At 46.5% G+C, this 25,000-nt stretch overlaps 1 protein-coding gene across 1 annotated transcript in view; it reads right to left on the bottom strand.

Annotated features, from left to right (window-relative positions):
• LOC307231783 (AP-1 complex subunit mu-1) overlaps positions 1–25,000 on the bottom strand; it is a 32,549-nt gene that overhangs the window by 4,866 nt on the left and 2,683 nt on the right. The window contains exons 4-11 of the mRNA XM_080002621.1: positions 24,213–24,343; positions 23,966–24,113; positions 21,331–21,457; positions 19,184–19,326; positions 18,621–18,692; positions 15,652–15,810; positions 15,314–15,439; positions 5,442–5,517 (exon numbers count right to left, since the gene is read on the bottom strand). Of these exons, the coding sequence (XP_079858747.1) occupies positions 5,442–5,517; positions 15,314–15,439; positions 15,652–15,810; positions 18,621–18,692; positions 19,184–19,326; positions 21,331–21,457; positions 23,966–24,113; positions 24,213–24,343 (982 nt within the window). The remainder of the gene's footprint in view (positions 1–5,441; positions 5,518–15,313; positions 15,440–15,651; positions 15,811–18,620; positions 18,693–19,183; positions 19,327–21,330; positions 21,458–23,965; positions 24,114–24,212; positions 24,344–25,000) is intronic.

The following is a 25,000-nucleotide window of genomic DNA, read 5'->3' as shown; positions in this document are numbered from 1 at the left end:
TACACACACACACACACACACACACATATACACAGAAGTGCAAACGGGTTTGTGTGTCGAGCAGGCTTTCTGCTGACTCAGCTTTCTTGGTTTTTCGCCGATGCCGCACAGCGATGGACGCCAGCGCGTCGTGCGTGCGTGCGTGCGTGCGTGCGTGCGTGCGCGCGCACACACACACACACACACACACACACACACCGTCTGCCACGCGCCATCACCACACGGTGTGTTTAGAGCGTTCTGCCACATCAAAGCCACAGGAGACCAATGGAATGGTCCGGGGGGTGAGGAAGGGCATGAATCATATGGAGAAAAGTGTAACATCTTTGACCTTTGACCTCCGTCGCATAAACGGCTTCACATATGATCTGGCGTGACAAAGCATTTCTCTATGTAATGATGATCGCCATGTTGTTTGAGTTTGGGTGAGCGGATTTGACTTGGAATGTGGAGTGGAAAGTAGCTGAGGCTATGCTACATGTTGAAGTAAACACCTTTACTCCACTACATGTTGAAGTAAACACCTTTACTCCACTACATGTTGAAGCCAACACCTTTACTCCACTACATGTTGAAGTAAACACCTTTACTCCACTACATGTTGAAGTAAACACCTTTACTCCACTACATGTTGAAGTAAACACCTTTACTCCACTACATGTTGAAGTAAACACCTTTACTCCACTACATGTTGAAGCCAACACCTTTACTCCACTACATGTTGAAGTAAACACCTTTACTCCACTACATGTTGAAGCCAACACCTTTACTCCACTACATGTTGAAGTAAACACCTTTGGAGAGAGGAAACTCATCTGGACCATCAACACGTTTAGCTTAATCCATGGAGCTTGATCTTCTAAGCATAAAATGTTCTTTCACACTGAAAACCTGAATGACTTTACTGGGATGGCATGTTGAACTGAATACTTTTACTTTAAGCAGAGTTGTATGTTATGAGGGTACTTATACTCCTTCTTAAATTTCCATCTGAACAGGAACAAACATGGCTACCTCCACCCACTTACCACCTCAAAGCTTCATCTAGCTCAATCCCGCTTTATAATCCCACTCAGGGATTGTTTTCTTTGCATCTTAAGATGTTTATCCCTGATCCAGAAAAGAAGAAAAAAAAAAAACAAGATTAACATCTAGATGACGTGACACAATCACATGCTTTTAGTTTTATCGTTTGCAGCTTCAGAGCGAAGGCTGCTGACGTCCATAAAACATTTACTGGTCTCCTCTCAACCGCAGGGGGAAGGCAGCGCGCGTTGACCCCCCGGCACCGAGCGCCGTTCCCCGCCCGTTAAAGAATATGACGACATTAATGCTAACGTACGTCAGCTGTGCAGATGCTAGGTGTTTACCTGGGGCCGTTGGGCCCCGCTGTGGGGAATAGGAACTTGGCAGGGAGAGGGAGATGGAGAGAGAGAGAGAGAGAGAGAGAGAGAGAGAGAGAGAGAGAGTAGGCGAGGAGAGGTGCCATCTTTTCACACCTTTCCAGCCCTGATCGCTAATAAGCAGCGCAGCGATCTGGTGCGCGGCGTTGCCCACGTTCCCTTTTTTTTTTTTTGGACAGTTTACACAACCTCCCCTGCTGCAGAAGCACTTTTATCATAAAAAAACCCCAAAAAACCTTTTAAAATAGTCATTAACATACATAAAGGGAAAACGAAAAACATGTTTGGGGCCCTGGGTGGCATAACGACTGGCAACCGCTCGAGTAACCGTGACTTATTAACGGCAGGATGCGGCGCTCTCGCGGCTGTTAAAATCTGCAGCAGCGGCCGAGGCCCCCTCCTGTGTGCAAAGAACCGCGAAAAGGGTTTACGAGACCCCGGCACCTACAGCGTAAGAGCTTCTGCAATTTGCCGCCGTCGCCGGCACTTCCCCGACCTAGCCGCGGGGAGACGAAGCTATCAGAATGTGTGTCGAAGAACCCCGAGCAAGAGGTTTTGATCCCAACGGGCGCGCACTTTGGCTGAAAATGCCGCGGTCGGGTCGGGGGGGAGCCGAGGATCAGGAAGCCGAGGGTGGGAAAGGAGACGCGGGGCACATTGCGACGATAGACTCCAAAGTTCTACCCTAACCCTTACCACTGTGTCAGGGTAAGACCGAGCAAAGCACGAGACACCTGGGGAGGGTGAGATGGCGAGGGGGTGTTAACCGTCCCAAGGGGTAAAACACATGGTGGTATAAACAAATATAGATAACAATGGCCTTATGGTTTGGGGTCAACAGGCCTCAAACCATAAGAGACCCCTACCCCCCCAAGTGACAACAATGGGGAGCATTTGCCCTAACCCTGGTCCAACCATGAAGCAAACACAGGGAAAGGCGCAAACATTTATATTTGAAGTTTGAACTCAACATGAAGATCCCATTAGATGATTCATTCAAATGCATCTTTGGTACAACAAACAAAACCGCAATGTGTATCGCTCGTCAATGACCGTTTGGATTTGGATTTTTTTTGGGGGGTTTGAGGTTTGGACCCCCCCCACCCCCCCACGCAATTCTGTTGACTGGGTCCGGTCCACGTGACCTCCCTCGCTTGCGCTTTCGCCCCTTCTCCTGGCCTCATCCTTTGCGCCCGGGAAGCCGATGAGGCTCTCCCCGGGCAGCAGAACACTGCGGCTGGTGACGCCACCCTCAAACACTTGGTGGGAAAGACTGTTCTCCACGCACAATTTACGCAACAACCGTTTCAGCACACACCGTGAAGGTACTGTAGGCGCTTAGAACAGAACAGGAAACATCCTTAATATTCTATTTCAGAGTGCAAACAGCTGGCACCCCCTAAAAGCAGTCTCCACGAGGCCACCGCCCGTGAGTTTATAAACTGGGAATTATTTGTGAACACGTAAGTAACGGTCAAATACTCCTGGAAGCGAGCGGGCCAAGGAAAACGTTGGCAGTGCTCGCCGGCAATAATCGGGGTTTTAAAAACCCCTCCCTGGGTCGGCGCTGATTCCGAACGCCCGCGGCTCTCTCGGACGTGACCGGCGATCCGCCCGCCGTTAAGAGCGGCAGCGACCCTTCCCGTCGTGAAATCCTTGGCCCCGGCAAAGTGTTGGCCGCATAAGTCATGTAGCAGACGCACTCCGTGGTTATTTTAATAGATGTTATCGACTCGGTGAAGGCAAAAAAAAAAAGGGGGGGGGGGGAGAAGAGCCTAACTAGCGTGAGAGGAGGAAAAAAAAGAAAGGGTTTCGTATCCTCTCGACCGGCGAGGCTTTTTTTTTCTCGCATGTGTGAGCATTCCTCAGTCATTCCTTGGCACCGTCGCTCCGCCGGCGGCCCCCGGAGACGGATATCTAACTCAAACATTTAGAAACGGGGGAAGGCTCGCACGTGCGCTGGGCCGGAGTTTGTCGGTTTCTCTGACCTGTGAGCGAGAGCTGGAGCCTTCAGAGTCGAACGCGTCCGATCTCACTCGCACAGATCGTCTGTCCCCTGACTATTGAAAAGCCCTTTATCTGTTTTTTTCCAACTAGATCTAAATGAATGATTAGACAGGATTTGCGGTTTTTTTTTGGCGGGGGGCGGGGGATTTCTTACATAAGGTTCAAGTTTGTTGCATACATATACATACGGTCATACATCAATGCAGTGACGCTTTTTACTTTTACTTTTGCTGCATTTAATCAGGGTTAGGCGGGCGCTTCCTACTTTTGCTTTTGCTGCATTCAATCAACTCATCAACACAAAACCGACGTCGACAGGCGTGGCCGTGGGTCCAAAAAGCTTTTCAATCTTTCCCCGCCAGTTGCTCTCAGGGCGCTCCGGCTCAAAGTTGGCATCTACTCCGCGCCATATACCTCGGCACCTGAGAAAGTCGAAAGAGGGTGATCGCCGCGTAATCCCTCCAGCGGCGTCCCTTCCGCTGAAAGACATAAAAACACTGATCTGGCTTTGTCTCTTTGCATCTAAAACGTCTTGTTTTCCATCCCGCCGCTCACCCCGCTCATCTCCCTCGTCGTCTCCCGCAGATCCCCCCGTCTTACTTTCCTTCCCATCTATCTCTCTACGGCGGCATTACACGAGACTTAATGTGTCGCTCTGGAAGTGCTTCGGCGCGTGCAGAACTGAAAATGGACTTGCCCGACTACAGCGTACATTACAGTAAATGCTCGCAAACGTGCCGGAAGAACTTGGCTTGCTCTTAAACTGCGGTATTAAAGGTCGCCGCGCTTAATGATGGTTCTCGGCTAAAAATTTATTTCATCGGACGTCGTTTCTGAGGCCTCTTTCATGTAGTTTCCTAAAGATGTGAGTGGTTGGACGTTGGAGGCTCTTTCGCGGGGGCCGCTTCCAAGTTCACTTCATCGGGCGCCGCGTGTCGGAGATTTTCGACGGCAGAATGGGAGCGGGCGCCCTTCCGCGGCGTGCTGGAACCCTTGCCTTGAACCCTTCAAATTACCAAAATGTTTGATTTCCTTGTGCGAGTCCCAGATGGTTTGGGGATGTAAGGACTATTGCGGTCAGTGTGATTACGCTAAGTGTGTGTGTGTGGGAGCGGGAAAAGGCGGGGTTCTATCTACATAACGGGAGCCCATCCAAGAGGTTGAAGATTTGACTTATCCCTTTTAATGCCTGGAACCCGGCTTTGGAATCCTGTTCTAACTGCGCGCCTAATAGCCGCGCAGGCGTTTCAGGCTCAGTGGATCAAACTTGGAAGTAACGGGCATCTCCGGCAACTTAAACCGTATTTCTTGTCCTCCTCCTTTGGACCGCACTCCCATGGGCTCTTCAAAGCTTGACGTCAGCCCAGACTATCAACAACACTGACCGTTGACCTTTCCCCCCTATGCAGTCTGACCCATGGAGAGCAGACACAATAGGCTGGCGCAGAGCCCCCGCCCTCACCCCCCTTTCCCCTCGCTAAATAAGCCAAACAAACCCCAGAGTGTCAGCGCGGGGCCTGTCCGAGCACTCAGAGTAATGTCTTCCTCCGCCTGATACGCAGAGCAGTGAAGAGGGCCACAGGTCTGACGCGAGCTCCAGCGCGTCTGTGTGCGTGCCCCGTGTGTTCCGAGCGCGTGTTTTTATTTTTCCCCCGCGTGAGCAAAAACATGAAAGTGCAACTCGTACGCGAGCACGGCTCAAATCAACTGGTGCATGAAGTTGTCTGTACTGTATGTGCTTGCGTGCCTCTGACAGCAGGCCAGTAGCGGAGCCAAGAACAATGCTATTCCCTGTCTGCTTCCTTCCTGCCAATCAGGGGTTGAGGAGTCCAGCTTTTCCAATGATAAGCAGCTCAGGAAGCCCTAGAAAGCGGGCCAATCACTGGCTCGTGTCACCGGAAGAGACGTTTGGTTTCAAAGCCGTTTTTTCAACAGCGATACTGGACAGCCCGCTCCAGCGAGACTGAGCACACCCAGCGACTAGCAATTAGGTAACGGTGCGTTCACGAATGTGTGTGTGGATGCCCTCACCTCCGTTCTGAGTGATGTATCTCACCCACGGTAGAGCCTGGTAGCCACTCTTCTCGATGATCTTCAGGTAGCGTACCTGCAGAGAGGCAGAAAGGGCAAGATTTTTTATTTATTGAATGTATATATTATGAAAATGATGTCATATAGCAGGTGCACTATCTATTGTGCAATGTGTATTGAAAACATAAACAAGAGTTACACCTACACACGTGAGCGTTATCAGCTGATCTTTCTGACCTTCCTTTGTGACAAATGTGAAATTGCTTATGATTCTTTTCGACAGCCCTGCAGGCGCCTGGCAGAACGCTCCGGTAAAGAAGCTTTTGCACACAGACGCCGCGAAAAAAAGAGTGAACGTTCCGGAGAGGTAATGCCTTCATTTCATGATGAAGGACGATACCGTCGATCAATAACAAGGCATTACATTTTGGAGAAATGACTTTGAAGGCCCCTGTCGTCGTGTCGTACAGCGAGGGGGCGCGACAAAAAGCAGACGCCAGTCATTTCTCCCCCGCGGACAGATGTGAGAAGGGCGACGCAGTGCTTTGAAGAAATGGCGACGACGCTTTGTATAAATGCACCAAGAGCAGGGACTGCACCGAGCCATGACCCGGCCTCCACCAAATCTCCCAGAAGGTCTACGCTGGCGGCGCCGGATCCTGACGCCGCGAGGGCGCCGCCGCCGCCGCCGCCGCCTCACAGAGATGTCAAGGACGGAACGGGGCAGAGATGCGGAGGGAGAAAAAGGAAAGAGAGAGGCAAACGGACACCACCTACACAGACGCTATGGTACAGAAATGGACGGAGGACGGGGGTCTGCGGCGACAAAACAGGCGCGGGCGCCGAAGGAGGCTTCAGACACCAGACTTTTGGAAGACGAAATGCCAGAAAGAAACCCTGCTCCGCGCCGCAGAGAGGTCATCAGTTAAGAGACATGGTAGATGAGACAAGAGAGGGGGAGGAAGAACGGCCCCCTGCTTTACGACGACATGCAGGGACCGCTCGCTCAGACAGTGACAGTGTAACTGGAGGTCCAAAATGCCCCCCCCCCCCCCCCCCCCCCCGCCCCCCGGGGTACTCCTCAAGGCCGACTCATCACATAAATACAGCCGTAAAATCTGTTCCATATGGGGAACAGCAATGATTCCTGCAAGGGGGCCTTTGGTAAGACGTGGTGGGGTTGTGCGTCGAGCATGAGGAGTGTAAATGGCGATGAGAACAATCAGCATTCATTTGGAGGTTCATTTAGAGATCTAAGGCGTGAAAACTAAAAACCAGTGAAATTCGGAAAAAAAAAAAGGGAGGATTGTGTGAAGCTCCAATAACAATAATAATAATGATAATATACCTGTGGATTGGCCGGCTGGACATTGTCAAAATGTTTCTTTACAGCTGCATGCGATTTCTTTTTTAGCAAAACATTAACATCCAATTGGCATTTGTATTGGAATCTGCCTTTACGAACACCGAGGAGCCGAGGAGAACACAAAAATGTTCCGGTTACTTCATTGGCAGGAAATATACAGTGGGGCAAAAAAGTATTTAGTCAGCCACCAATTGTGCAAGTTCTCCCACTTAAAAAGATGAGAGAGGCCTGAAATTTTCATCATAGGTACACTTGGACTATGAGAGACAGAATGGGGGGAAAGAATCGAGGAAATCACATTGTAGGATTTTTAATGAATTAGTTGGTAAAAAAAAACAAGCAAGATTTCTGGCTTTTACAGACCTGTAACTTTTTCTTTACGAGGCTCCTCTGTCCTCCACTCGTTACCTGTATTAATGGCACTTGTTTGAACTCCTTATCAGTATAAAAGACACCTGTCCACAACCTCAGTCACACTCCAAACTCCACTATGGCCAAGACCAAAGAGCTGTCAAAGGACACCAGAAACAAAATTGTAGACCTGCACCAGGCTGGGAAGACTGAATCTGCAATAGGTAAGCAGCTTGTTGTGAAGAAATCAACTGTGGGAACAATTATTAGAAAATGGAAGACTTACAAGACCACTGATAATCTCCCTCGATCTGGGGCTCCACGCAAGTTCTCACCCAGTGGGGTCAAAATGATCACAAGAACGGTGAGCAAACATCCCAGAACCACACGGGGGGACCTAGTGAACGACCTGCAGAGAGCTGGGACCAAAGTAACAAAGGCTACCATCAGTAACACACTACGCCGCCAGGGACTCAAATCCTGCAGTGCCAGACGTGTCCCCCTGCTTAAGCCAGAACATGTCCAGGCCCGTCTGAAGTTTGCTAGAGAGCATTTGGATGATCCAGAAGAGGATTGGGAGAATGTCATATGGTCAGATGAAACCAAAATAGAACTTTTTGGTAAAAACTCAACTTGTCGTGTTTGGAGGAGAAAGAAAGCTGAGTTGCATCCAAAGAACACCATACCTACTGTGAAGCATGGGGGTGGAAACATCATGCTTTGGGGCTGTTTTTCTGCAAAGGGACCAGGACGACTGATCCGTGTAAAGGAAAGAATGAATGGGGCCATGTATCGTGAGATTTTGGGTGAAAACCTCCTTCCATCAGCAAGGGCATTGAAGATGAAACGTGGCTGGGTCTTTCAGCATGACAATGATCCCAAACACACCACCCGGGCAAAGAAGGAGTGGCTTCGTAAGAAGCATTTCAAGGTCCTGGAGTGGCCTAGCCAGTCTCCAGATCTCAACCCCATAGAAAATCTTTGGAGGGAGTTGAAAGTCCGTGTTGCCCAGCGACAGCCCCAAAACATCACTGCTCTAGAGGAGATCTGCATGGAGGAATGGGCCAAAATACCAGTAACAGTGTGTGAAAACCTTGTGAAGACTTATAGAAAACATTTGACCTCTGTCATTGCATCAAAGGGTATATAAAAAAGTATTGAGATGATCTTTTGTTATTGACCAAATACTTATTTTCCACCATAATTTGCAAATAAATTCTTTAAAAATCAGACAATGTGATTTTCTGGATTTTTTTTTTCTCATTTTGTCTCTCATAGTCGAAGTGTACCTATGATGAAAATAACAGGCCTCTCTCATCTTTTTAAGTGGGAGAACTTGCACAATTGGTGGCTGACTAAATACTTTTTTGCGCCACTGTAACTCCCACAGGAAGAGATGTGGCTTACGTATAGCAAACATAGGAACCAGTTTTGTTGTTGGCGGAAACTATGTTTTATGCCGCTACAGCCCATGAAAACATTTTAAGCTAAGGTAAAGGTCAATAATGAAAAAAATAGATAAAATACAGATAGTCATCAGGGCTGCATTTAAGCAGCGCATCACGTACCGACACGGTGATGTCACCAACACATCTTTTAACCAATTTGAATGAGTTTTGTAGTTAAAAGAGAGGGACTTCACAGGCTTAAATTGCATACAAGCATGTGGGTGTGACATGCATTTGAGGATATGGAGTGTTTTCAACGAGGATTTGATGTGTCTGGTCTGCTCGCTTCCCTGAGTCACTAGGACCGCGAGGCCAGCGCCACGCCCGTAAGTCACGTCGCTGGAAATAAGGGCTGGGGGTGGCAGGCTGCCGACCTTGTAGTGCAGCGTATGTAAATCACGCTATGTAAATCTTTCATCGGCTCTGTAATATAGAGGTCGTCACAGAGACAATGAAGACAATGAGGCATAGTCTTGCGTTTTTCCAAGGACGATAACTCAGGGCTCTACTTGTCATGGAAATCACAAGGCGTTCCGGGGAGTTCAGCTCACCGGGCCCATTGGTGCTGGATGGGGAGGGTGCGCTAGAAGGTGGGATCTCCATAACAAAGCAGTGCACGTTGAACTCCACGGGGCAAAAAAAGGCGAATAGACAAAACTGGGATGTATTCACGCTCAAACTAATATACTGGCGTTCGTTCCGTCCTTATGTTTTACAAGAAAAGAACCAATGACAAAAAAAAAAACAACCCACAAAAATGCAGAGATCTTGGGAGTCGTTGGGTTCTTTGCGTGTGCAAAATGGAGAACCCCGAGAAGAGGAGAGGATCCAAGAATATATCCAAGAATACACACACATAGCTGTCATTATCCTCAAAGACGAGCACCCTCCGGGGCACGACTGGTCAAACTCACCACCGCTGTCCGACAGCGAGCCCAAACCAACATCAACAAACCTCATGACTAATCATTTCATATACAGCAACACAATCCCTACGTCCCTATGGATCTCAACAACCAACGCACCACACACGCACACGCACACACAAACACACACAAACACAGACAAATGGAGAAAGCGGTGGCTTACAAGCGGCGAAAACAATGGACAATAGAACTGAAAGATGTTTCATGTCTACCAACACAAACACACCCGCACGCACGCATACGCACGCACGCACACACACAGTAGTGACGTGCGGATAATGGCCCCTGTGAGAGCAGAGAACTTGTGAAGACAGACGATCAGTTTATATTAAGCTGGCGGAGCTCTCTGCCTGTCAACAGGTCTTTGATCTCCCCCCCTCCACCAAAGGAAGAAGTCTGTTGTGATCTCTTCAGTGGCGACACACAACTGCTGCTCCGCTAGCTACTCATTTGTCAGCTGGGGAACAATTACAGCTTTTTATTATATTAAAAAAATATATATATTCCAGGGTTCTACTGACACCATATGTTATCATCCAACACACACAAGCACTCACAGCACTACTGTTCATTCACAGCCTCCGTGAGAGGGCTTTCAGAGGTGGGGGGGGCAGTAGCGGACTAGTAAACGGAAGGTTGCCGGTTCGGTTCCCCGGCTCCTGCTGGTGGCCTGTTGATGTGTCCTTGAGCAAGACACTTCACCCACTAACTGCTCCCAGGGTGCCACTATATGGCAGCCCACTGCTCCGAGATACGTCTGCTACCAGGACGGGTGAAATGCAGAGAAATTGCAAATTTCCCTGTTGTGGCACTGATGATAAAAAAATAAATTTAATAAATAAATAAATAAATATATAAAAGAAGTGATGGGACCTTTACAGACTGAACAAAAGAAATTGCAAATCTGTCTTCCCAAAAGAATCCTGTCAGTGTTCATAGGGCTGCCGGTTCGTTCAATGAGTCCAAACAGAACAGCCCTTTGATAATTTGCTTGCACACCTGACGTTTTGTTGCTGACTTTTCATCCGTGCATCCATTCGCCGAAGATTTTAAGACGGGAGGTTTCGTCTTTCGTCTATTTGAATCGGCGGCGCGGCGAGAGCTTTTTCCGATTTTGCTTCGCGGCCACGAGACGCTGGCAAACGCAGGGGCAAAATGGGGGCTTCAGCAGGTATGCGTCGACGCCGATAACTTCTATATGTTGGTAATGCATACTTATTAAGATATACAGGATGTCTTATATCATATTGAGCTGGTTAAATGATGTCATCCACCAATTTCCCTCACAATCCTAATTCACCCTGATGTCGTCCATCTCCCACGGAGACTTTAATGCACTGCAACATCAGGCATAACTTTTTTTTAATGGATATCTCATGGAGAGATAGGGCGTGTGCCAGATCAGGCCCAAGTGACCTCAACGCGGATGAGGAGCTGAAGTCTGCTGGTAAACAGACGATACTTGATGGGTGGGGGCGGGTGGGGGCGGGGGTCGGCGGGTTAAAGAGCTGCTGCGGAAATGGGAAAAACGGTTAAGGTTCGGGTTGAATTAAGGGAGGGATGGATGGGTGGATGGATGAGTTCTGATGTGGCTTCAAACATACGATCAGCAGGTAATAAAAACAGGCACACATAATCGCGCATAATCATACATGCGCGCGTGAGCGCGCGCGCCAACACGGGTAATCAGACACATGTGCTCCCTCGCACACACGCACACACACGCGGTTTTATGCACATATGTACCTCTCAAACCAACCCTGCGGTAAACTTCTCTTTTCTATGGCTGGGGGGGGGGGGTTATGCACATCTGCCTTTGCTTGTGGCCGTGTGTGTGTGTGTGTGCGCGCGTGTGCATGTGTTTGTGCACGTCATAGTGCACAACCCTTTTGATGCACTCTTGACAAACTCCTCTGTGTAATTAAGGTACTGACAATGTGGTTCCTCAGTTTGAAGGCTAGGACATTATACTGGTGTGTGTGTGTGTGTGTGTGTGTGTGTGTGTGTGTGTGTGGTGTGTGTGTGTGTGTGTCCCCTGTGGCTTCAGCTATGATCTCTGCTGCATAAGTGTCCCCCCCGCGCCACCACACATGCAAAGACACACATACAAATAGACCCCCCCCCCTTCTAGCCACATAGTTAGTTGGCGTGCTCCCTTTAATAAGAGCAGCTTGCCAAAATGTCCCCCTCACTCACCAAGTTGCTACCAGATCTTTGTGGCATGTGCACTTAAGTTTGTTTGCATGTGTGCGTGTGTGCATATGCATGCACTTGTGGTATGTCTTTGCCGATTTAGAGGGACCCTGCAAAAGTTCCAAGTAACCCAGGAACACCCCCAGCGAAGCCAGACGGTGTGTGTGTGTGTGTGTGTGTGTGTGTGTGTGTGTGTGTGTGTGTGTGTGTGTGTGTGTGTGTGTGTGTGTGTGCGTCTGTGGTCCGTGTGCTTGAGAGATACAAAGAGAGAATTTTTTTTTTAAAGTGTGTGTGGTTGTTGCAGGACCCGTCGTCGGGGGGTGGGGGGTGGGGGCTATTACGTTGCCTCAGGCCACATAATAGCCCCCCTCCTCTCGCTAGCTCCTAGTAATAGCAGACCTCGGAGCAGCTAATGGTAGCATCTCTCTAATGACGTCTCCATTGATCCCTAGAGTTTCGTTTGGACCTATTCTGGGCGCGCTGCGGCTTCCCGCCACCCTGCGCCCCTTGTCCCTGGCCTCAACAAGGTGCCATTACTCCAGCGGCAAGCCGGTCGAGTGAGTGTGGCCCTGTCAGAAGTGGATACCCTGGGTTTGGAAAATGTTTCAGCAAGATGAGAACACTCAGGCTAATTGAAGGATGCTTCTTTCTTTCGGCCCGTTTGGCTTTTGGTTTTTGGGGTTCCGTAACAGACAACTGACTGCTCCGCAATTTATTTTTATCCCCTCTTTCTGAGACCGGGATGAGGACAATGCCCGTCCACCCCAGCTTTTTTAATCTCTTCACCGACATCCACTCCACGGCAAGGAAATGAGCAATTTGAGTCCTATAATCAGCAGATGGCAACAGCAGAGGTCTACTCCTTCGTGTGACTGCTGAGCGAACATCCAAGGTCTCGCTTACACCAGCACTCATCACAGAGTTTGATTCATTTCTTCAATGCCATTTTACCATAAGTGGATTTCGCTTCCGGTAGCAATGTTAAGTCATTAAGTTGAAACACAAAAGCGGGGGAGTAAAAGGACAACTACTATCTGTGTTTATAAGTAGTGAAGTATCATCCCCGACTCGGGGAAAAAGAGACTCTAGTCCTGTTTTGACCTCTGTCAGAAGGGTTTAACACTATCTGTAAAGTATGTGTACTCTTGTTTTTCAACAAGTTGACTGGAAGCCCAGAGTTGCTTCGCCACTAAGCAGCTCCTTCAAACTTAGGATTGTATTTCTAACAGAGTACGCCTCTTTAGAATTTAGAAAAGGCCATTATAAATATCTGCATAATGAGTTACCTGAAGTGCTGCATTCTAAATAGTTAAAATGATACAAAAACAGGCTCAGCCTTGCCAAACAGGAAAACAAACAAACTATGACGTATTTGAATTTGAACTTTCAAGATGTACTGTACATTGGGTGGCTGGGTTCCTTCGAGACGGGAGCCAGGTGGAGCGTGTACTTACTTGGAAAAGTGCACGCAGATGTTCGATGTCATGGCTATAAAGTGTTATCACCGCCGCTGCAGAGAGCTGCGCCTCGCGCTCAACTCTTAGTGCGCGACTCCCTTCCTGGGTTTATCAGTTCCCTTCGCACAAAGACCCTCTATTACATCATCGAGAGGGTATATCGCATTCGGTTCAAAAGTGAAGCGTTTTTCAGGCTTTCCCCCTATAAATTAAACTCCTGGGATTGCCAAAGTGTCATTTTTCAATAACACCCCGGAATAAAAATGTGTAATAGCCGCTCACCCGCACATTTTCAAGGTGTCACGCAAAACTACTCTGCAGTCGGCAGTATAATTGACTTCTGTTTAATGTGGTAATCCATTTAATTATTTTGTTTGAACACACGGTACACAGTTTAAGAAACAGCCGTTTGAGGTATTTGTGATATGTCAAGTCAAGTCAAGTGACACTTTATTTATAAAGCGCATTTCATACCAGGGCAACACAATGCGCTTTACAAAGAAATACAATCAAAAAAAGAACAGTTGTCAGCTGGTCATTTTGAAAGAATGCCCCTGAAAATGCAGCAACAACAAAAGCAGCAACAACAACGACAAAAACAACAACAAAAACAGCAACAAAAGCAACTACAACCGCAGTAGCAACAACAGCAACGGCAGCAGAAACAACGGAAAACAACAACAGCACCAGCAACAACAGCAGCAGCAGCCACAGAACCAACAACAACAGCAGCAATGTGCATGTGCTTCTATACGCTGTTTCCATTGTTGGTGGCGGGCCACCTTTCCCGGCAAGAGTGCAAAGATTTGCACACTCAAAAAGCGTCGGTGAATTTGATAGAGCAGCCTCACTAGTTATGGTCACTAAACTGTCGAGATAGAAGAACACTCATAATAAAGAACAGCAGCCTCGGATGAAAAAATGATCCGACCGCCTCAGGTCACCAAGGAAAAAAAGAAAGTAAAATGGTCAAGAAAGATACGACCATCTGAGAGCAAAGACGAGGGTAAACACTGGATGTTGGGGGAAAAACGCAACACAATTCTAAGACTTGCAGTGTAATCCATCTAACACAGACAATCTTGTGGATTTCCACTGTAACTGCATTTTATATGTTTGGGGAATTATCCACAGAAGCTACAGTTGGTGATTTTTCTCATTTCGGTGATCCAACGTGTGTATGATTTCTATACGAGTATTTGGGCGAGTATGCTGCTCACAAACCAAGTTGACAAACTTGAGTGGATTATGGTCTGTGAATAACTTGTTATGACTCCGACGGGGACATAAAAAAAGGAAAATCACCAGACACTATAATTTGCGGGCAAGAGATGCAAGCCTGCCCTCCTAAATAATAGTATTATCTATAAATCAGGCCAATAAATACATGCGCTTAATTACGCTAATCTGATTTGTATCAATGCGTTTGCATCCAAACTTTGTGGGAGAACTGCGAGAGGAGAGGACTTTCCATAACTGATTAATTTATAGTTTAACATTGGTGTGAGAAATTTTCTGGGAACGGGAGAAAGTAGCCTGTATCTCTAATGTTCTAATACGTTCTAATTGATGACAATGAGATAGAGTTCCTCCGTCTGTCATTGCAGTGTTCAAATTGTTGTATCACATCTTAGGAACATCCTTTTTGGATTGGATTTTTCATCAGTAAACTGTCCGACGACGCCATACATCACCGCCCGTCACGGTGTTACTTTGCATGTAGCGACAACGGCCACAAGCCCCGGGTTCAAGGACTTTCTAAGCCGCTGTCAGGACTTTGGAGAGAGGTCTGGAGGATCGCAAGAGGGCTCCAACCCCAGCGCTGACGCCATGAATCTACCGCTTTGTCAACAGCGCCACATGGTGGCAGCATGAGCCACTGCAAGCCAAATATATATTTTTTTTACATCGTTTGATAGTAGAACTAGGGCGACCCCTGAAGAAAGATAAATCAAGTTGCTGTAATTATATTGTATTATAGTGTTATTTAAATTTTACTGTGACCCATTAAATAACTGAAGTTCTGCACTACCCTTTTTAATAGGTAATTCATTTTATTAATTTCATTCTTTTTCAGTAGAACCTCTCAGAGTACGGCTTCACAACAGGTCAGGTGTGCAGCGCTGTTTACCTGGATGCCAGAGGTGGTGAAGTAGGGGATTTCAAACTTGACACTGATTGGAGGCTTGCCCTCTTTGTCTTCTGCCTCCACACTGGGCAGGCCGAAGTGGGCCCTCATCAGGTACTCCTTACCGCCCTGGAACAGCGAAATGGGCAACAGTCTCAACTACGGATGAGTATACAGGTGCCAAAAAAGGACAACACCTAGACCTTGATACCAGTTCCTAAACGGCCCACGCAAAACTGACTGGGTTGCCTTCTTTCACAGTTTGTGTTAGTAGCCCCATCGGAGACCCAAATGTATGTGCAAATTGTGTCTGAAAGGGATGGTTTGTCCGCCTGGCGTACCGGGAAGGACTTGATGGACCAGACAATCTCACTGTTCTCGGGGATCCACTTGACACTGCCCACCGTGGTCTTGAACTTGGGCGAGTCAGCGTCAGTGGGAACAGGGATATGGATCTCCACGTTGTTGGCCGTCGACCTCCTCTTGAACTGGCTCTTGGCCTGTCCCGGGAGGGGGAGGGGGAAGAGGATGAAGAAACCCATAATAAATACAACAAACTAACAATCCTAGTGAGAGCAACCGCCGCAATTACGGATTAAGGATCTTAATGAATGAATGAACTGAAGTGCAGGATGGGGGGATGGCAGCTGGAGAAGGATGTTATAATACACATAATAATAATAATAATAATAATAATAATAATAATAATAATAATAATAATAATAATAATAATAATAATAATATCCGCTGTCCATTGTCCCGTGGATCAACTGCACTGTCTAGATAGCAGTGTAGACGGATGCATTTATTTTCGTTTAATGCCTACTTTTCATTCATATATGGTATATATAATTTTTATTGATGTATTTATTTAAAACACAATTGAGTTGAAGGTCTGTCCCGACCACTGCGTAATGGCATGAATGAAAACAAAGAACGTGTGTCCCGTGCCGCGGCACGCATCTCTCCCCGATTTTTTTCCGACGCTATGGAACTTGATTTAGTAAAAGCCGGATGTCTTTGTGTAAATACTTTACCAGAGCTGCCAACCTGCAACATATTTTGAGTACTACAACAGTGTAACATGGAGTCTCCGTGGTGCTTGAGCCACTGCAGATAAATGTCTCCATCAGTCATTCACACCGAAGCGTCTGGTAACGAGGCTCATCACATGGTATGGGAGCTACTACGGCTCCAGTATATATACAGTATACTACTATATACAGTATACAACCTATAGAGAGTATAAAAACTATATACAGTATACAACCTATATACAGTATACTACTATATACAGTATACAGTATACTACTATATACAGTATACAACGATATACAGTATACAACTATATACAGTATACAAACTCATCTGATGAGGATATACCCCTTGAAATGCATCATCTGGTAAAGTTACTGAACATGTTTACCAGCTACAGATGCACCGATGCTCATTTTTGTGGCCGATTCCTATTTGTGATTTTGTTTTAAGTCTGACCTGCAGGTTCAGACGGGAGTCTGCTGTACATACATGACAAATACATCCCCACATGCACATACAGACTACCGCAGCAATTTTCAGTTACCACAATAGTGCGATTGCTGATTTTGATACTGTTTATTATTGTTCATTATTCACTATGGAACAATAATACAACATGTAACTGTCCCTCAGTTCCAATCAATTGAATATGGAACTGTCACCAAGTTTCAGTATAATTTAACCTGCAACTCTCACTGAGTTTTAGTAGGACTCAACATACAGTAGAACTAACATGGAAACGTCCGGTTCAAACTTCAAATGAAAGCCTCTTTCACCTTAAATATACATTTATATTATATTTATATGGTACTTTTCAAATAAATTGTAGTCATTACAAAAAAATGAACAAATAATATGAATATTCGACTCTTCTCACTCTGGTTCACTGGAAGCCCTCCTTCCCTCACCGTGCGTCAAACCAAGTGAATCGAATCGAGCGACTCGTTTCACTGAGTGACTCGTCAAGAACCAAGTCTCAAAAAAGAGTCAAACTTCTCCTCCCAGTTGGGGCTGCGCTGCGACAGCGGTAGAAACGCAGTCTGCACAATGTTAGAATATTGTCAGGCGACGAATAAAAGATTTATCAAATCTTCTTTGTTTACCTTGAAGTACCTCCAAACGGGCGACATTTTATTTCTTTTGCCCTCTTCTTAGAGCGCCAACTACGCAACTATGTTATAATATCACGTCGTATCGGGTTTGAGTAGCGAGAATTTTTACCAGTACATGAGCACAGTATCGGTGTGTGAATTAGACCGGCGCAGATTCAGAAAATACACCTGACACTGATTGGCCGGAGAAAACCGACCAATTCTGGTCACCGGCCGATCGATCGGCGCGTCTCACACTTTATATGTTAACTTTACGTCAACACATGTTTTTGCTTTATTATAACTCTCCCACTTCCCATTTTACCTCGGCAATGCAGCGTTATACCTCGGTGGATAATACAGTACCGCAGGTCGTAGAATCAGGTCCAATCCGAAGGGATGTAGTTTAAATACCCAATATTTACAGTATATATATATATATATATATATATATTTATATCTTTTTTTTTTGCGTAGTTTCAGCTGGCATTTCGTACCGGTGTATTTTGACTAAAAATTGCGTAGTTGGTACACAAAATGCATGCGGGTTGGCAGGTCTGCTTAACCTGTAAATAATAAATCCTGCACTTCTGTAACGGGGAGGCTTTCCTGACCGGACCTAAACGTGACCCCGTCGCCGTCCCAATGAGTACGCCTACGCAGAGGACATCAATCGAGTCGGCGGGTCAGAGAGAGTAGGAATATGTTGCACATGTTGCCTGACAAAAAACAAACAGTGGTCAATCGATGACACTTTCTCATCTCTCCATTTCGATACTTCCTATCCAATGTTGTTAAGAACAGTTAAATAATGCTACACCATCAATAGAAGGCTTCAAATAGACTCCGTGATTGGCATCGGCCATTACCGCATTCCAGTGATTGCTGATCGGCCCCGAAAACGCTGATCGGAGCACCCCTTACCAAAATAGCGGGCTGGGCAAACAAATCAATAAGGTCATGAACATCACAGGCACATCTCAACAAGGCAGAGTCTAAACTTATCACTAACTAGACCTCAGGGAAGCAGAGGCCGAGAGAACAACAGAGAGGGAGAGCTAGGATGAGGCAGTAAAAGGCAGAGCTGGGAGAGTCTCAGTGCTTGGAAAACATTCTCTCTTCACCGTGAAACAACTTCTGTTCTGAGTGGTGGGCGGGCGTCCTTCATCAGCGCAACTGACCTTGATCATGTACTCGATCCTGCTGTGCGAGTGCTTCTCGATCACTGACTCAATCCAGATCAGCGGCTTCACCTGGGAACAGCAAAGTCAGAGGACTGAGGCAGCCGGCTAAGGGACACCTGCGGTTTTTTGGGGGTCTCTGTGGCACTCCCTGCAGCACAACGATTCCCCAGCCGTCGACGCCAAACAGTATTTGACACATCACTTATTTGAGCGCCAAAAGTTACAGAAATGTCTAACTCTTGTTTAAACACTACTTGACAAAGACGGGCGTATGACGATCCAGGCTGGCACGCCCGCTCTGCGTGATATAAAACCGTTTCCTCACACTAGTTCTGCCTACAGCCTTTAAGGACGAGCCTGTTGTGCACGTCAGCTATGTATCATCATTTACAGGAGAAAAGTCCCTACACCTCAATTTGAAACGGAACTCAGGACAAGGTGCATTCATTCGAGGGTAGTTGCTGAAATTACTTTTTGCAGATCAAGTGTGAATATTCTTTATGGGTTATTAAAAGTCATTCAGGGGCAATCAACAAAAAAAACCTGTGTCAAGCACGTACGTGCGTATTGAGACGGTAGGACATCAGCTCGAACTCGCCATCGGGCGGGATGAAGGAGATGGTGCGGTCGTTCTCAAAGCGGGACAGCCGGACGCACTGGTGGAATTTGACGTCCTCCAGTTCCACCGACTTACTCTTTCCACCTCAAGATTCAAGATTCAAGATTCAAGAGGTTTATTCGTCACATACTGTACATATACATACTTTCATACATATATGCAGTGGAATGTAATGCAACGCACCCGGTGATAACACACAATATGTCCTAGGGAAAATTTATTTCTCATAGACCAACTAACTGATTCCTAAAACGTAACACAGTAAGTCGAATACTTATAGAATAAAATAAAAATATATAGAATAAAATAAAATACAATAAAATAAAATGAAATAAAATGTAATAGATAGAGGGAATATGCTTATGTATATGGGATAGGCAATTATGTATATACAGATATGAGCATTAAAGTGGCATGTGATACACCTGGATAAATGAGCGCGCACGCACGCACGCACGCACTCACACGCACACACACACACAAGTTGTTAAAAGGCAAAGGAGGGTACAAGTAGGGCGAGCAAGGGTCTGTGTAGGGACAGGCTTACGCCAACATTTTACTTCAGAGCCTCCACTAGCAATGTCTTCAAATGATTGAACACATGGTACATTACAGAATGCTCCTTTTCAACAGGTTAATATACTGTACTTCTCTCAGGTCCCCAAAACATGTCTGAAGTTTTTTGCTGAAAACACCCCTCAGATTATGTATTCTAGCCCTTCTAACATGCCTCAAACCCCCCCCCTGTGTGTGTGTGTGTGTGAGTGTGTGTGTGTGTGTGTGTGTGTGTGTGTGTGTGTGTGTGTGTGTGTGTGTGTGTGTGTGTGTGTGTGTGTGTGTGTGTGTGTGTGTGTGTGTGTGTGTGTGTGTGTGTGTGTGTGTGTGTGTGTGTGTGTATTGCTTTAAATGAAAATACTGCTGCTCCCCTCGCCCACACTGAAATTGTTTGCCCCTGTTATGTGAGCCTGTTGTATGAAGTTTAGTTTATTTCACCTTAGCAGTCCAGCAAAATCGGAACAAATCTGAGGCGGGAAAAAAGCAATCCAGTTGGTGAATCTTCACTCACAATCTACGAGGCCTAATTCAAAAGTTTGTTCCGACTTTCCTAAAGCGCGGGCACCGCTGCACTGCCAGCTGCCACCGCCCGGGAGACCGCACAGGGCTTTTTTTGTCTCGTTTGGCAAACGTCAGAAAATAAAGAGTGGCAGATCCGCCCAGCGCCCGCCACCCGAGTGGTCATTTTTATGGCCCTGTAAACACAGAGACACAGGCGATGGAGCAGAAGAATACCAGTTTATTGAAGCGAGTGGGCTAGGTGGAACACGCCCGGAGCAGATGTACAACTGTCATGTAATGACAAGGGCTCCTCCCCTGTGTGTGTGGGGATGGGGGTTTTACCTGTTGCTCGCTGATTGGTCACACGGGCGACAGGGGTACAGCCACAAGACAGGTGCGGCTGCTCAAACCAAACCACCCCCACACCACATCAAATAAATGACATGAAATAAATACACCCACAATAAAAAACACACTGACCGGATTGAGCGGTCGCACACGTTCTCTTTTGAGTAACACAGCACAATAATTTTTAAGATACTTACATTTCCCTCCTCTGCTGCAGTTTTGTGGCGAACTGTTGGTATTAATCCCTATTTCTTTGAAAATACTTGTGCTCGTCTCTGCAGCCAACCACAGAGCAGTCGCCATGCTTAGCTCTTAGCTTCCATACTAGAAGGTCGGTCGGTACTCTAGCCGTGGGTGGAGTTATTGAGATGTGGGACGGCTCTAATTCTACTGGGGCTCTAAATTACATAGATAAGGGCCCAAAAATCTGAATGGCTTCTTTCATGGCACGAATTCTGAAATAGACAGCTCACAAAAACTGACTGGGTTGTCTTAGTTCACAGTTTGTGTGGTTAGTAGGCCCATCAGAGACCCTAATGTACGTTCACAAGCACTGAGAAAGTGAGTTTTTTTCATTATATGTCCCCAGTATAGGTCCCCTATGAAGAACTGAGAATTAAGACTTCTCTGTCGAATGAAAATGCTCGATAAGAATCATATCGACACACGGGTCGCTTTACTCACGTCCGGTGTTCTCAAACAGGACCTTGTCGTTGAGGCCCAGCCTGAGCTCGGGCATGCCGGACAGGAACACGCGCATCTTGATGGAGCCCACGATCTCACTGCAGAGCACGTTGCCATTAGCGCTCACCTGTACAGGGAGGGGATTAGTCAGCGGGGGGCTGCGTTTGTAGCTCTCTGTCTCAAGACGGGCGCCTCGCCGTCACAAGCTCCCTGTGACGGATGCAGCAAATCGTCGCCCATAAAATTGCGGGGAAAAATCTAATCTCACTCCCTTACGTCATCCTTTTTTCCTTTGTTCACATTTGGTAAACGTTTACCTTTACAGTACAAACCACATGACGGCACAAGCTGTTTATTTGCATTATTAATATCACATGTTTCTAATTTGAGGGCACACATTTTAGTTCCAACATTTGTGTGATTTGGCTCTTATCCTTTTTACATTTATTTAACCTGACTCCCTCCACTCACTTGCATGTCCACCTGTGTCCAATCCGGCAAGATCTACTTCCCGTTTGGACTGCACTGTAACACCTGAAGAGGGGTGGCCGTGTGAACCAAGTGCTCCAGAACAAGGGGGATGTCACTTTTGCTCTACTGTAGTTGTGTAAATGTATGTCGTAGTCAAAAATTGGAACAAGTGCATATGTACCTGCATGGAATGAAACCGGGCGTAATCTGACATTTACTCTGTAGTATATATATTTTCAAGAAACTCTAGTTCTCACTGAACCTTAATATTACAATTACGAAATGATAACAGTTGATTAAATATATTTTAAGTTCCGGGCCGCTCCACCCGAGGCTGCGGCCTGCAGAGCTGTCCGTGGTCCTGCAGGTTCGAAGCCATCTATGGTTCAATGCCAGTTTTGACCACTTGATCACGATTCCCTATAACCTTGAGTTGATTTTCGATATCGTTTGAGTTTGATAGCAATTATAGTACCATTTCTGGCGACCTTTGTAACGTCTTATTTGTACAAAAAATATTCCAAGTTTCAACAACTTTCATTTGGAAAACCAACACGGACTGCTGCGCATTCCGCCTCCTACAGATGCTGTGACATAATAATAATAATTGCAATTACAGCCGCAGGCCTACACAGCGCAACCCTCCTGTCCCAAAAACAACCGTCCATGTTTGCCTGTGAACCACAACTTCTCATCGTTTTAACTCACCGTGGTGTGTGTGGAAACAGAGCTGCGCTCTCAGTGGCGGGTGGCCGTTCGGTGCCGCGTCAGGCGCACAATTTGTTTGTTGAGGTTTTTTAGTTGGATTGCATTTCCGGCAAGTCACGTTTCAATGAAATACGAAAAAAAGGTTGTGGTATTGTTGTGAGTAATAACCATTGCACGGCTTCATCACTCAAGTTGCACATTTTGGTGCTTTCGAGGGGAAACGGTGACAAATTTATTTCTCATTAATCCGGCAAAATAATGCGGACGACGGATTTAAAATATCAATCGAACAGATCTGCTGACATCTACCTGACGAGAAGCTATATAAATACACACGTAAATCGATAGTTTGGTAACGTTAAGCAAGTACAGAGTGAGTCCAGGCCGCGCACTGGACACGGTCCAGCTGGACATTCTCTGAATCTGTACATTTATAGTAATGAATATGATGACGTCATAAAGCGTCTCACTGTAGAACTCATCTCATTCATTTTAGAACCGGGCGTGTGACGCGTCGGTTAACCAAGACCAACTGAATGTCTTGGGTCAAAGTTGTTCGGTGTTTCACTAATATCTGCTCCGTACGTGGATCGATTTGGATGAAAGTTAAACCAATAGAGTCACGCTACGTAAACGACACCTTCACCGCGTTTGTAGGTTATGCCCAAGTATGTCCCCCAGATAGTTTTCAGCCGGGTTGCACACATTTCGGTGCGAAAATGCATTGCCTCGCCTCTGTTACGTCGATCTGAATTTGGTTGGTTTTTTCATGAACCTCTGCTCCGTACGTGGATCAATTTGGATAAAACTTCAACCACGAGATGTTCATTACAACGCGGTTCAAGCAGACGTCAAGCGTGGTCGTGTGTTATGCTGATGTTGGTGTTCCAGATCGTTTTAGCCTTCAACACTCAGATAACCCTCGCCTGAACAATAACTCCCAACAACGGTCTTGACGGTCCCTGATAATAATGTCAAAATATAGTTTACAGATCACTTGGAAGTCTGGGTGTGACATCCCTTATAAATGTGCTTCAATTGCACCAACTCTCTGAAGACGATCGCACTCTTCCAACTTTTATTTCTTTTTTTTTTGGTCTCCCACAGTTACCGCCAGATCTCTGCAGACAATAATAGCGTCGCTCTAACTGCGTGTGGCTATTAGTGCCGGTGTTTGTGAATTGGACGCGATTTGGAAAAAGGCTTATTGGATAGAAAGGGGCCAATTTTGCACCGAATGCAAGCATAATATGTCACTTAAATACGGGCAAATAGCACCAGCGCACCCAGATGGCATTTGTGAGGCGGCACGGTTAGCGGTGCTTTGTGCATTAGACGCTCGCTTTTTTTTTTGTTATTCGTGCCGGTTTAGCAGCCGCAAAAGCCGTGCGATCGCAATGTGAATTCGCCCCAGAGTTTTAAAACCAGAAGGACTTAGGAAGCTATGTTGACTCACCAGTAAGTTGACCGACTCGATAACGTCTAGGAAGACTTCGTTCTTCCTGTATTTGATGCCCTCGGAGCGCCAGGACACCGCGTTGGTGACGGTGGCTGGAGGGCGGGGGGCGCCCGTGTCCAGCTTGTGGCCCTCCTGAGTGATGTACCTGGAAAAATATTCATGGGAGTTTGGGAATTAGAGTACGGCGTTTTGTTGAGCGCTTTGGTTTGGACTGGATGTGGCCCGGTTTGGTGGCGTGACTTACTCCTGCAATATCTTGCTGTCGGTGGTCTGTGGGTAACCAAAGTCCATCAGTTCGTCCATCAACTCATAAATGATGACAAAGTTGTCCCTGATGCTCTCCTCCTCCAGCTCTTTGAAGTACTCTGAGAACACCTGGCGAACCGGAAACCCCAAAAAATAGACATTCTGGAAACCTCCTGTTTACACTGCACAGTGTGTTTAAGCTCCACCAATAGGGTGACACTGACATCCATCCATGGCCATCGGATGGTGGCAAGTGACACCGTGTGTGTGTATGTGTGGTTGTGTGTGTGTGTGTGTGTGTGTGTGTGTGTGACACATTCACCGTACTACTAGAATTACATTTGCATTCATAATATTGACTCAGTGTCACTCTGTACCGGTTTGCTCACTGCGCAGCAGAGCAAATGCCCCTTTAGCCCGGGGCTTCTCAGCCTTGAATAGCCCACAATCCTGTGTCTAGCTCCCAAAATTCTTGCAACAACAGCAATAACAGAGTGTGACACATTTTGTTGTTACTGTTTGGGAGCCAGCACCACTCATTCTATGCAATACAAGTCACACCTAGGCCAATAAGCAACACATTGCGTACAAGGCAATTGTTTCATATGAATTTGAATGTTGCATACATTACTTCACAGAACATGGAAGGAGCTCTAAATAAATTATATAGAAATTAAGAATGTCCCATGAAACAATGTGCACATAAAGTTACCCCACGTTTGAGAATGTCTGCCTTAGCCTATCGTAAGCAGACGATACCTATAGACTAACACTATGATCATCTTC

This window comes from Zeus faber, assembly GCF_960531495.2.
Source record: "Zeus faber genome assembly, chromosome: 1".
NCBI classification, from domain to species: Eukaryota; Metazoa; Chordata; class Actinopteri; order Zeiformes; family Zeidae; genus Zeus; species Zeus faber.
Note: the sequence above shows the minus strand (reverse complement) of the source record. Positions and strands in the feature narration are given on the sequence as shown.